The sequence below is a fragment of the Pongo pygmaeus genome, chromosome 9 (assembly GCF_028885625.2).
Source record: "Pongo pygmaeus isolate AG05252 chromosome 9, NHGRI_mPonPyg2-v2.0_pri, whole genome shotgun sequence".
NCBI classification, from domain to species: Eukaryota; Metazoa; Chordata; class Mammalia; order Primates; family Hominidae; genus Pongo; species Pongo pygmaeus.
In genome coordinates, this window is record NC_072382.2 from 40031593 (window position 1) to 40046285 (window position 14693).

At 35.7% G+C, this 14693-nt stretch overlaps 1 protein-coding gene across 4 annotated transcripts in view; it reads left to right on the forward strand.

Moving 5' to 3' along the window:
* Positions 1-13950, forward strand: part of LGR4 (leucine rich repeat containing G protein-coupled receptor 4) — a 107318-nt gene extending 93368 nt beyond the window's left edge. For all 4 annotated transcript variants that reach the window (XM_063671041.1, XM_054438055.2, XM_063671042.1 and 1 more), the window contains 8 exons: positions 1069-1140; positions 2629-2694; positions 3477-3548; positions 5795-5866; positions 6165-6290; positions 7440-7555; positions 8140-8223; positions 10759-13950. In XM_063671041.1, coding sequence (XP_063527111.1) covers positions 1069-1140; positions 2629-2694; positions 3477-3548; positions 5795-5866; positions 6165-6290; positions 7440-7555; positions 8140-8223; positions 10759-12035 — 1885 coding nt within the window. In that variant the 3' untranslated portion in view covers positions 12036-13950. The remainder of the gene's footprint in view (positions 1-1068; positions 1141-2628; positions 2695-3476; positions 3549-5794; positions 5867-6164; positions 6291-7439; positions 7556-8139; positions 8224-10758) is intronic.
* The last annotated feature ends 743 nt before the right edge of the window (positions 13951-14693 follow it).

The window sequence follows — 14693 nt, forward strand, 5'->3', positions numbered from 1 at the left end:
GCAAATATAGCTAGAATTGCATGTTTATAATAGGATGGGGGTGGTATGGAGAAATCGGAGAATTGTTTGGTATTAGACTTTGAAATGACAAGCCTTGAACGTTGCACATTTGGTTGTGGCAGTTTCCCAGTGAGTGGTCTGAGCATGAGTTTACAGGTGCACTTAAGATCTTGATGACCTCAGCCCTCCAGACAGTCAGATGGGGCCTGAGGCAGCTAGGGCCTCTAGCCACAGGAGTCTTACTGCAGCGTGCCATTTAAATGTTACAATGGTCACATGTGACAAGATATTTTTTAAAAAAGAACTTGGGAAGCACTGAGGTAAGGAGTTTAAACTTGACTCTTAAGGCAGTTGGAGGTGTTGAGAATGTTTGAGCAGGTAATGTGAGGAGGGTAAGGAGAAAGAGACTAGAGATGGGGAGAACAGTGAGGCGGCCGTGGGAATAGTCTACCTGACCAGATGAACACATTGAGTTATGAGAGCTCCAGGTCTTTAATCCATCACTGGATTTGCACCAGGACAAATAGCATGGTCTGTCTGAGATTCCTCCATCCCTCTCTGCCTCACTTCACTCTTTTTCTGAAAGAATTAGATGCTAGAAACACAACAGAGGAAGAAGGAACTGGTGATAGACTACAGAAGGGAGGGGAATAAGAGAACATTTTCGAATGCTGAGCCAGTTTGACTGAAAGAAAAGACAGAAACAAGATTTGGGGGCAGAATGCAAGTTGGTTTCAAAGGTCTTGGGTGTAAGAAGGTGACAACTTGTAATTAACTGTAGTCAGACTGTGTGACTGTAGATTAGTGTTTTCCTCCTGGTCCATGTGGGAAATCAAGCCCAGTGTCAACATCTAATGTCACAAGTGTTTTTGAGTTACTGTGAAGATGATATCAGAATTGGGGTTCAGTTCACCTTTTTGCATGTCTAACTTTATGGAATAATTAGGCCATGGGATGTATACAATCTAGTCCATATGTAAATATGTGAGCACTTATTCTATATGGGAATAAATTTTGCTTACTATCTTGAGTTGAATTATTTCTTACATGAATAATGTTTTTCCGCAGGACTTTGACAGGTACAAAGATAAGCAGCATACCTAATAATTTGTGTCAAGAACAAAAGATGCTTAGGACTTTGTAAGTTGGATTCTTCTTCCCTTCCCCTCATACCTGTTGTTTATATATTCACACATGTTCAACTTTATTTTAAGGATCTACTTTCATAAGGTGGTTTTGAGGTATAATTACTTCTTAGATGTTGTAAAGGAGCAGATATTTGAGTCATCTCCAGGGTGGGTAATGTGCATATGAATTAGGTTTTAGGGTTTTGAATATGTCATATACTTGTGACTTTATTTTGAACAAAGTAAAACCAAGATAGGTTCTTTCTTCATTTTTTCTCATCCTGCTCTTTGTCTTTATTCTAGTTTCTCCAGGGGTATCTCTCCTCATAGTCTCCTCCTTTCATCTGCAACCTAAGCAGAGCCTAACTCTTTATTCAGTCTGGAATGAACTAAAGCATGTCGCTTTCTACAAACTTTAGGCTGACCTAGAAATTAAAAGTAAATAAAGGAGTAAAAATTCTCCAGAATAAACAATTAAGTTATTAAGTTGTTAATAAGTATTCAGTGGCAGGAGATAGTAACAAAATAAATGACTGATAGATTAAGCAAGTAAAGTCACACATCCACTTAACAATAGGAATACATTCTAAGAAATGTGTCATGGGGCAATTTTGTCATTGTGCGAAAATCATAGAGTATGCTTACACAAACCTCGGTGGTTTCTTCTACGCACCTGGGCTATATGATATAATCTGTTACTCCTAGCCTACAAACCTGTACAGCATAATACTATAGGCAATTGTACTGAATACTGTAGGCAATTGTAACATAATAGTAAATATTTGTATATCCAAACATAGAAAAGTTGGAGCAGAAATATGGTATTATACTCTTATGGGACCATATCATTGTATATGGTGTCTGTCATTGACCAAAACTGTTATTTGGGTCATGACTATAATTTAGTGATGTAGTGGTGTATCAAACTTAAACATAATGATCACTGTTGAGGAAAAGCTGCAGTGGGACTGAAAGTTAACTAGTTCTGGTGTTTGATGTAATATAACTGTTTTTTAAAGTGTTGATAAGCATACCATTTCTCTTAGAGCTTTTCAATAAAAGAACATATAAGTTATTTATGGGATAAAAAATATTGAAAAAATACAAATTTTTAAACTGTATAAATACAAATTTAAAAAAATGTAGCTTTACCACTTAAATTTTATATATTTTGTATATTTTTCTTTTTCTATATTTGCGTATTTAATTTTATATATTTATGTTATGTACTTTATATATATACTTTATAGAAATGTATTTTTACATATATTAGTGTCTATGCCCAACAATATATTCTTGAACTTTATCAATCTTAGGCTTATTGTATCACTGAGGTATTTGAGAAGCTGACAAGTCTTAGGAAAAGTATAATTGTTTTTCTTATTCAGGCATATCTCTTTATTACTTATCTTAGCTCTGCTTTCAATGCTTCTGAGTACCACTCTTTTAATATAATACTCTGATAACATAGCATTAATTTGTTAATTTCCATTGTTTTAAGGGACTTGTCTTACAACAATATAAGAGACCTTCCAAGTTTTAATGGTTGCCATGCTCTGGAAGAAATGTGAGTTGGTCTTTAACTTACTCCTTCTGCTGTGGTATATTGTTAGTTTGTTGAGCATTTCGTATTTTTAATAGATGGCTTTAATAGTAAGAAATTAGAAATTCCTGTAATCAGATGTTCCCATAACTAACACGTCAAATTGAACCAGATGTGTTCATGCAACCAGCATGTATTAGGCACTTACCTATCAGGCATCCCATGAAACACTATGGGGGGGGAAGTTGGAAGTTGGTGTGTATTTAAAAGAAATAGAAAATGAAAACTTGTCCAGCTATTTGAGGGAAACCAGACATGAATGCCAATTCCCATCATGTCCTGTGTTGCACAGCTCTGGTGGAAGTTGGTTGGGAGATGGGAAGAGGGAGGCATTAATTCTCCCATTTTAACTCTATGTAGTCCTGTAACTTTATTCCTACGGTATTTGTCATAGTTGTGTTGTCTTGGTTCCTTTTCTGCCTGCATCATCTTCCTTCTCTTATGCCTGAGTGGGGTTGATGGGGGAATTTAGATAGCATACCAGTTAATTCCCAGTATAATATGGGATGAAATACCAATTAGTCTCTTTCATTTTATAAATGAGAAAAGGGCAATTCTCTTTCAACAAGATCACTGTTACATAAGAATAGTTATTTAAATTTAGAAAAAACTCAACTAAGAAATGTTATAATGTTATTTTTCAAAATAGAAAGTAACTTTTTTCTTTTTCTGTATCCCTTTCTCTTTTCTCCTCCTCCTGCTCTCTTCTTTGTCTTCATCTTCTTTCTTCTTCTTTTTTTATTTAGTTCTTTACAGCGTAATCAGATCTACCAAATAAAGGAAGGCACCTTTCAAGGCCTGATATCTCTAAGGATTCTGTAAGTTTGTCTATGATTATTAAAGACAATAAATTTTTTCCAAACTATGTTAATATGTTGTTATGATTTCCATGTTACTAGATATACTTAAAGATATAATTTTAATTTCAGCCTGAACAACATGGTGAAACCCCATCTCTACTAAATACAAAAAATTAGCCGGGCATGATGGTGCATGCCTGTAATCCCAGCTACTCGGGAGGCTGAGGCAGGAGAATCGCTTGAACCCTGGAGGTGGAGATTGCAGTGAGCTGAGATTGGGCCATTGCACTCCAGCCTGAACAAGAAGAGTGAAACTCCGTCTCAAAAAAAAAAAAAAAAAAAGATGTAATTTTTGTTCAATAAATATTATTTTTAGACTTTGCCTAAAATATTATTTTATACATAGCAAGATTTTTAGACTTGCAACTTTATAAATGATCTTTCAATATTTTTTACTTTAGCTAATTGTACATTGGCAAGTAGAAAAATGTGTAATGTATATAACTGAAGTGATGTAGCTTGTTTGTTTTCAAGTTATAATAGTGAGGTTTGCCAATTCATTAGGGCAAGGGTAGGCAGACTACAGCCCATGGGCCAAATCCAGCCTGCTTCCTGGTTTATCAATTAAGTTTAATTGAACACTGCCAGGCCTTTATTATTAAAGTGCTGTCTGAAGCTGCTCTCACCCCACTATAGCAGAATTGAGTAGTTGCAGCAGAGAGTATATGACCCACAAAGGTGAAAATATTTACTATCTGGCCCTCTACAGAAGAAGTTTGCTGACCCCTGCACTGGAGTATCTATCATGACAAACAGAGTTCATAAGCCACAGAAGCACTTACTTAAAAAATCATTTGTATTGACTACATATTTGTTCCAGGTACTCTCATAAGCACTTGGGAATATAGAGGTGACTGAGACAAACCTTTTCACTCACTATCTTCCTAGAACTTTAGCACAGAAACATGGTACACTAAATTAGTGAACATTTTTCTTTACTTTTTTTTTTTTTTTTTTTTGAGACAGGGTCTCTCACTCTGTCACTCAGGCTAGAATGCAGTGGTGTAATCACAGCTCACTGCAGCCTCCAACGCCTGAGCTCAAACAATCCTCCTGCCTCAACCTCCTGAATAGCTGAGGGACTACAGGTGCACACCACAATCTCCAGCTAATTTTTTTCTTTTTTTTGGTAGAGATGGGGTCTCCCTATGTTGCCCAGGCTTGTCTCAAACTCCTGGGCTCAAGTGATCCACCCACCTTGGCCTCCCAAAGTGTTTGGATTACAGGTGTGAGCTACCTTGCCCAGCACAACATTTTTCTATTATAGAAAAAGTTTGAAAAATTGATAGTGAAGTGAAATTACATATATTGAATACAGTTTTTTAGTATATCCCCTTTAAGAAATATGACATGCACTCTACTAGAAACTATTTAATTGGTAGTTGGGTTGCTGGATCATCTCAAGTTGTAGACTAACTTTCTGTAAGCCTGGGCAGTCATAGGCAAGAAGACTGGCTCCTAATTGCCATCACTTTTAGAAACTGATAAGTGACAATAAGAAGCTGGTCTTTTCGTGATTTGGAACCAAGTGTGTTGAGTTTCCTTGTTATCTAGGAAATGTGTCTCGGAATGAATTTACTCAATGTTTAAATTTCCTTTAAGGTTCAGTGTAAGTGTGTTTGTAGATTATTTCTGTTTTATTAATTCTATAATATCAGAATTTCTCAGGGTGTGTTCCTGAATACGGAGCTGGCTCTACTGTTGATGCAATTTTTATTTCCTGCTTAGGAAAAGGAGGGTATCTGCAGCCCTCCTGGAATGCTCTTGTTTGCATATTGATTGTTTGTCTTCTCTCCGGGCCTTATCACTAACCTTTGAGAAGGCAAATAATATGAAGTCTGTTTTTATTTTCAGCTTTTTCAGAAACTGGGCTTTTCCTCACTGAATTAGCAGTACCAAAGGTTATATCATATCATTTATATTTTTGAATTGGTATCAGAATGATAAAGTGGGAAAATTCACAACTGTTTTGAAACAGATGCCAGCTAGAATTACTGCTGTGCAGAACATATTCCAAGAAATAGATTGTTGTGAAGGAGAGGCATTCAACATAATCATGAAAAAATATTGCTGGGCGAGATTGAAGATCTTTGTTATCTTATCAGCAATATTGTGTTACTACCTCTAATTCTAAAGTATAGTCTAAGTAAGTGGCATTTTGAGTGTTTATTTGAAAGATTAACATGTTACTCTTATAATTGCAGAGATCTGAGTAGAAACCTGATACATGAAATTCATAGTAGAGCTTTTGCCACACTTGGGCCAATAACTAACCTGTAAGTAGATGATTATGCAGTAATGTCATGAAAGTAGTTAACTAGTGCTATACAAACATCTGTTTTAACATTGTCGAATCAAAATATTTTTCTGTTTAGTTATTCCCTTGTATAAATGCTAAGCTGTATTTATAGTAGAGTCTTCTTAAATGGCAAGATACATGCTAGAACTATAATTTTAGCACCTGCACTTGAACGTCATCTTAGAGATCTAATATTTATGATGTTAATACATGTACAGATGTTTTTATGTGATTTATATATTGGGCATTAACTTGAAGTCTTATTCATATTTTAGGGATGTAAGTTTCAATGAATTAACTTCCTTTCCTACGGAAGGCCTGAATGGGCTAAATCAGCTGAAACTTGTGGGCAACTTCAAGCTGAAAGAAGCCTTAGCAGCAAAAGATTTTGTTAACCTCAGGTGTGTTTTTGCTTATTTTTCTTTTTTGTTGAAGTTATGGTAGGCTCCAAAATTACAGAGTGTCCTGGTTTTTTGCTGTGGTTCTCAGATTTTCTGATAGGCTATAATTTAAGGGTATTTTCTACCTCAATCTTTGCAAATTTGGTGAAAAATAGAACATGAACATTATTCCATAGTCTTTAAGAATGTGAACTGGAGCCCTTGATGGCCTCAAAGAGATAACACAGCTCTTCACCAGAATGGTTTTTTAATACAGTGGACTTTTCATTAGCAATAAGATGGCAGAAACTATGTAAATATGAACCTGCAGAAAACAATGCTATAATACTTCATGAAGATTTTAGAGTTATGAGGGACTGCATTAAATATATTAGAGAATATTGTTATGAGGCCGAGCGTGGTGGCTTGCACCTGTAATCGCAGCACTTTGCGGAAGGCCAAGGTGGGCGGATCACTTGACACCAGGAGTTCAAGACCAGCCTGGGCAAGATGCTGAGACCCCGTCTCTACAAAAAATACAAAAGTTAGCTGGATGTGGTGGCACGTGCCTGTAGTACCAGCTACTTGGGAGGCTGAAATGGGAGGATCACTTCAGCCTGGGAGTTCTAGGCTGCACTGAGCTGTGATTGCGCCATTACACTATAGCCTGGGTGACAGAGCAAGACGCTGTCTCTAAAAAAAGAGAGATAATATTATTGTTGGAGAAGAGAATAAATATTTTCATTACATTTATTTAAACCAAGTAAATGTATTTAATGGTATAAAGTCACAAATGACCTGGGGCATTAATTTTAAGTGAAACTATCAGTTTCATATGATAAATTGAGCATAGTTAATACATTTATAAAAGGAGTCATAAGATATTACTTTAAATTGCAGTACTGCTGTTAAATTTTAAACAGTTTGATTTACATCCAACTGTTAAGAGAGATCTTATAGAAAGGGAGAAAGTCTCGGTGTCATCTGATACCAGAGCTGTTTTCACAGATGAGGAAACTGAGGCCCAGAGAGGATGAATGACCAGCCTAAAGCACATGACAGATCTTTCTGACTCCTAGGCTGAGGTTTTCAAAGTTTAAAATACTTTTACAAAACAAAACCGTATCTGTGGAGTTGCTGTTCAGTGTAGATTTTACAACTTTTTTCCAGGTCTTTATCAGTACCATATGCTTATCAGTGCTGTGCATTTTGGGGTTGTGACTCTTACGCAAATTTAAACACAGAAGATAACAGCCTCCAGGACCACAGTGTGGCACAGGAGAAAGGCAAGTGCATGAGTTTTAAAAAATAGAACACTCCTTTAAGGCATCGATTAAAGTTTCTGTTATTATAATTACTTTGTGAATGATCAATAGGAAATCTGTGAGAAAAATGGCATTCTCTGGCCAGGCGTGATGGCTCATGCCTGTAATCTCAGCACTTAGGGAGGCCAAGGCGGGAGGGTCATTTGAGGCTAAGAGTTCGAGACCAGCCTGGGCAACAAAATGAGACTCTCTCTCTATAAAAAATTTTAAAACTAGCTGAGTGTAGTGGCATGTGCCTGTATTCCCCACTACTTGGGAGACTGAGATGGGAGAATCCCTTGAGCGGAGCCCAGGAGTTCAAGGTTGCAGTGAGCTATGATTGTGCCAGTGCATTCCAGACTGGGCAACAGAGCAAGGCCTTGTCTCTAAAAAAAAACCAAAACCAAAAAAAAAATGGCATTCACTATGGTACCAGCATCTTTAATATGTTATTGAACCTTCTGTAAGGAGAACTCACACTTATATACAGAGAAAATTGCAGGAAAATATGGTTCTTTTGAGTTGTATAAGGTTTTAATTAAACATGCTTTGTGTTATATGTTCAGGTACTGCTGATGCAGCAAATGTCACAAGCACTGTTGAAAATGAAGAACATAGTCAAATAATTATCCATTGTACACCTTCAACAGGTATGCCCGGCCTATTTTTTCACGGTTACTCATGTTAAACAAACATTAGGCAAATATATCTAAATATCCTGGGTATAGATGTGATTTCTGTAATAGAGATGGTACTAGAGGATGCCTATAGTACCTTCTGTATAGGATCCCATGAGGCCTTCTGATCTGTGCTTTGTGTACCAACCAGCAGCTTAGGAATCTTTTGCAGAATCTCAGGCCCAGACCTACTGAATCAGAATCTGCATGTTAACAAGCTCCCCCAGGTGAAGGTTGTACACGTTAGAATTTCAGAAGCACTTTCTTAATGCTCCTTTAACTCTGGGACTAATTCTGTAAGTTAGTAGTCTATGAAGATTGCATGTGTGTGCTTAATGTAGCCTTGCCTTTCCTTATTTCCCCTCATTTACTTCATTGAACTTTGTAGTCTTGGGAAAGTTATTAAACTGATACCACATATTTGGTCATGATTGTCATAGTCTGCCTAATCTACTAGAGAAGATGTATTTATAATTTTACTGTAAAAGGAAGGCTTAAATATTTTGGTCAAATTGTGTGCTACAAAGTAGATTCCTTTGTTGGTATAATATCACAGGATAATCTGGACATTAATTTTATGACTTGGAATTATAAGTATTATGGATTCACTAGTGATTGCTGCTGAATTGTGAGCTTCTTAAGGGGCTGCGTATGTATTTTATGAATACTTTCTTTTGTAGAGAATAAGCTCTAAGTTACTAGATAAGTGAATGCAATTGGCAAGAATCACCTAAGTTTATGTAATTTATTTTATTGTGTGTTAGTGTCTATATTAATTTTTAAAGGTTGGGGTGCAGCTTGCTTACTTGTCTCACTGGAGTTCATGTGCCAGAGAATGTACATAAAGAACTGATGATCCAATGAGAAGGGAACAGGTTTATTAAAGGGGGGGGCTGGACTTCAACATGCAGCGTTTCCATTTCTTCCACCCCAAATGTAAACTTGGAGATTGGCCAGGAGGAAAGCTGGTCTGAGCTCATCTCCTTGGGCTGCTATGGGGATGAAATGCAGGCCTGCCTCCCCCTACTCAGTTGTAGTAACACACAGACACTGATGTGCTTGCTGCAGAAGCAGGAAGTGGAGGAGAGCTGGGATCCTTCTGTTAGCACCAGAGGAGGCAGCAGGCTTCCAAAGACAGGGACTGGGTGGAGGCTGCTTCCCAGACTTACTTGGAAAAGTAACCTTTTTCACCCATAACAGGGTTCTCAAAAGGTGTCCTATTCTCTCAGGTAGATGAGCTACCCCTCCTTCCATGAAGGATGAGTTTAGATAACAGAGATAAAGGTGATAACGAGCTTTCTCTTAGCACTTCCTGAAGGGGGAATAAAAAGGAAATTTAAAACAAGAGTTTCTTGCGTTATTTGGAAGTCTGATAAATGGTGCAGAACTGGCTTTTGAGGTCTGTGAATATCTTAACAATTTAAAACATTTTATTGGATATATCATTTTCATGACAGTTCATAAAACATGTTTTTTAGACAATTGTAATACATAGTTTTCTTGTGTTTCATAGTGAAAATCTTGTTTTTCTTTTCTAATTTTTCAGTAAAACAGTTGTAATTTGTGTCATAACTAGCATGTCAAAGTCAGTTACTGGAACATAGAGTTCAGCAACTGAATGAGTTCTTGCAATGCTAGTTTGTATTATGCAGGATTTTATTGTACATAGCTTTGTATGAATAGTTAACATCACCGAGGTATAGTCCTAGCTATATTATCTTACTGAATGGCTTTTGTCAGTTTCTTTGAAATATCAGTTTCTTTGAAATGCTTTGAAATATCAGTTTCTCTGGATGAAAAATGGAGATAATTATACTATCTTAACCTGCTTCATCAGGTTGCTTTTGAAAGTCATAAGAAAATATATAGAAAATATGTGTAGATACATACATATACATACGTGATTATAAAGTACATTGGGGCTAGAAAGGAAGAAGAAAAGGGAGCTAATATTTATTGAAATCTAACTATATATCCAGCATCCTGCTTAGTTCCTTATGTGTATAATTTTACTTAAGCTACACAACTGTATGAAACAGGCATTATTATCCACAAGTGAGAAAATGAATACAGGTTAAAATTTATACAATTTTAAGTTGCTTTCTTAAGGTAAGAGTAGCAAGTTATGAACCATCTCATTCCAGACCCTCAGTCTATCAAATACCTCTTATGCCCTAGATATTGTGCTATGTAAATTAGCTTACATGCAAGAAAAAATGAAAAATTTCACCTAAATATCACTCTTTGTCAAATATTTAATAAAAGAAATATTTTATTTATAGCCTTATCAAGTATTTAATAAAAGAAATTAAAGTCAGTTTATTTTTAAAATAGCCTGTCCATGACCAAAATGTCTTAGAACTAGTAATCAGTTCAGTTTTGTTCAAGTAGAGAGCAGATTTAATTAGTCTATATCATTAGTTTTTCTATCAAGCGATATCATTTTCTAAATTGTTTTCTAAGTTATCTTTTATTTCTCTCTCTCTCTCTCTCTGTGTTTTGTTTTAGGTGCTTTTAAGCCCTGTGAATATTTACTGGGAAGCTGGATGATTCGTCTTACTGTGTGGTTCATTTTCTTGGTTGCATTATTTTTCAACCTGCTTGTTATTTTAACAACATTTGCATCTTGTACATCACTGCCTTCGTCCAAATTGTTTATAGGCTTGATTTCTGTGTCTAACTTATTCATGGGAATCTATACTGGCATCCTAACTTTTCTTGATGCTGTGTCCTGGGGCAGATTCGCTGAATTTGGCATTTGGTGGGAAACTGGCAGTGGCTGCAAAGTAGCTGGGTTTCTTGCAGTTTTCTCCTCAGAAAGTGCCATATTTTTATTAATGCTAGCAACTGTCGAAAGAAGCTTATCTGCAAAAGATATAATGAAAAATGGGAAGAGCAATCATCTCAAACAGTTCCAGGTTGCTGCCCTTTTGGCTTTCCTAGGTGCTACAGTAGCAGGCTGTTTTCCCCTTTTCCATAGAGGGGAATATTCTGCATCACCCCTTTGTTTGCCATTTCCTACAGGTGAAACGCCATCATTAGGATTCACTGTAACGTTAGTGCTATTAAACTCACTAGCATTTTTATTAATGGCCATTATCTACACTAAGCTATACTGCAACTTGGAAAAAGAGGACCTCTCAGAAAACTCACAATCTAGCATGATTAAGCATGTCGCTTGGCTAATCTTCACCAATTGCATCTTTTTCTGCCCTGTGGCATTTTTTTCATTTGCACCATTGATCACTGCAATCTCTATCAGCCCCGAAATAATGAAGTCTGTTACTCTGATATTTTTTCCATTGCCTGCTTGCCTGAATCCAGTCCTGTATGTTTTCTTCAACCCAAAGTTTAAAGAAGACTGGAAGTTACTGAAGCGACGTGTTACCAAGAAAAGTGGATCAGTTTCAGTTTCCATCAGTAGCCAAGGTGGTTGTCTGGAACAGGATTTCTACTACGACTGTGGCATGTACTCACATTTGCAGGGCAACCTGACTGTTTGCGACTGCTGTGAATCGTTTCTTTTAACAAAGCCAGTATCATGCAAACACTTGATAAAATCACACAGCTGTCCTGCATTGGCAGTGGCTTCTTGCCAAAGACCGGAGGGCTATTGGTCCGACTGTGGCACACAGTCGGCCCACTCTGATTATGCAGATGAAGAAGATTCCTTTGTCTCAGACAGTTCTGACCAGGTGCAGGCCTGTGGACGAGCCTGCTTCTACCAGAGTAGAGGATTCCCTTTGGTGCGCTATGCTTACAATCTACCAAGAGTTAAAGACTGAACTACTGTGTGTGTAACTGTTTCCCCCGTCAACCAAAATCAGTGTTTATAGAGTGAACCCTATTCTGATCTTTCATCTGGGAAGCACTTCTGTAATCACTGCCTAATCACTGCCTGGTATCACTTAGAAGAAGGAGAGGTGGCAGTTTATTTCTCAAACCAGTCATTTTCAAAGAACAGGTGCCTAAATTATAAATTGGTGAAAAATGCAATGTCCAAGCAATGTATGGTCTGTTTGAAACAAATATATGACTTGAAAAGGATCTTAGGTGTAGTATAGCAATATAATGTTAGGTTTTTCTGATCCATAGGAAGCAAATTTATACCTATTTGTGTATTAAGCACAAGATAAAGAACAGCTGTTAATATTTTTAAAAAATCTATTTTAAAATGTGATTTTCTATAACTGAAGAAAATATCTTGCTAATTTTACCTAATGTTTCATCCTTAATCTCAGGACAACTTACTGCAGGGCCAAAAAAGGGACTGTCCCAGCTAGAACTGTGAGAGTATACATAGGCATTACTTTATTATGTTTTCACTTGCCATCCTTGACATAAGAGAACTATAAATTTTGTTTAAGCAATTTATAAATCTAAAACCTGAAGATGTTTTTAAAACAATATTAACAGCTGTTAGGTTAAAAAATAGCTGGACATTTGTTTTCAGTCATTATACATTGCTTTGGTCCAATCAGTAATTTTTTCTTAAGTGTTTTACGATTACACTACTAGAAAAAAGGTAAAAGGCTAATTGCTGTGTGGGTTTAGTCGATTTGGCTAAACTACTAACTAATGTGGGGGTTTAATAGTATCTGAGGGATTTGGTGGCTCCATGTAATGTTCTCATTAATGAATACTTCCTAATATCATTGGCTGTACTAATATTTTCCAATTTGTTGGTATGTCACCTAGCAATAGTTTGGATTATATAGAAAGTAAACTTTGGTCAATACTTGCATTTAATTAGATGAAACGGGGAGCAATTATGACACGAAGTACTTATGTTTATTTCTTAGTGAGCTGGATTATCTTGAACCTGGGCTATTAAATGGAAACTTCCATACATCTTCCCCATACTATTTTTTATAAAAGAGCTTATTCAATAGCTCAGAGGTTGAACTCTGGTTAAACAAGATAATATGTTATTAATAAAAATAGAAGAAGAAAGAATAAAGCTTAGTCCTGTGTCTTTAAAAATTAAAAATTTTACTTGATTCCCATCTATGGGCTTTAGACCTATTACTAGGTGGAGTCTTAAAGTTATAATTGTTCAATATGTTTTTTGAACAGTGTGCTAAATCAATAGCAAACCCACTGCCATATTAGTTATTCTGAATATACTAAAAAACATCCAGCTAGATTGCAGTTTAATAATTAAACTGTACATACTGTGCATATAATGAATTTTATCTTATGTAAATTATTTTTAGAACACAAGTTGGGAAATGTGGCTTCTGTTCATTTCGTTTAATTAAAGCTACCTCCTAAACTATAGTGGCTGCCAGTAGCAGACTGTTAAATTGTGGTTTATATACTTTTTGCATTGTAAATAGTCTTTGTTGTACATTGCCAGTGTAATAAAAACAGAATCTTTGTATATCAAAATCATGTAGTTTGTATAAAATGTGGGAAGGATTTATTTACAGTGTGTTGTAATTTTGTAAGGCCAACTATTTACAAGTTTTAAAAATTGCTATCATGTATATTTACACATCTGATAAATATTAAATCATAACTTGGTAAGAAACTCCTAATTAAAAGGTTTTTTCCAAAAGTCAGGTTATTGAAAATTTTTCATTTTATTCATTTAAAAACTAGAATAACAGATATATAAAATATGTTAATCTTTGTGCTATATGGTATGAAATACAATATTGTACTCTGTTTTGAATTATTAAAGTTTCTAGAAAGCAATCTATTTTGCCTTAATTTAAAACTAGGTATATTAATGAATTTAGTTTTAAAGTAAGCAAATTAAATATTTGTAAGTGGACAGTATTAGAAGAAATGTTGGAAGCAACCATTAGAAAACACTATTTTGATATTTATTTGTAAACGTATAAGAACATTTTGCTGAAATTTAGAAATAAGGTTTTATCCTAAGTCTGAACTATACTCATAGAAAACAGATTATGAAATTTCAGAAAAACCATTGATTCAATCTTTATCTAGAAAGCAAATGATTAAAAAATCTGTATGATATTAAATGTAGTCAGTTGCCCAGATGCTTAGAAATACTTTAGTATTTACAATCATTAAGTCCTCATTTTACAGATGAGAAAACAAAAGGCTTAATGAAATTTAAGTGAATCCCTGAGTCACAGCAAATTTGACCCCAAACCAGAACCCAATGCCTCTTCATTTGGGACATAATTTTGTGTGTGTGTTTTAAATTTCATATATGCTTGAAATTTCCATAACAAAAAGTAGAGTAGTATAATTACCCCGCCTCCCTACCCTTCACCCCATACCTGTCACTGCTTTGACAATTATCTGCAGCATGTAGCAAACCTTGTTTCGTCTTCATCCTATTCACTAACCCCCTCCTATCCCTCTGCCCCTTGCATTATTTTGAAGCAAACTTAAGGCATTATATTGTTTCATCTGTAAATACTAATGTCTAGGGAGAAATTTTTAAAGTTGCATAATATATGCCA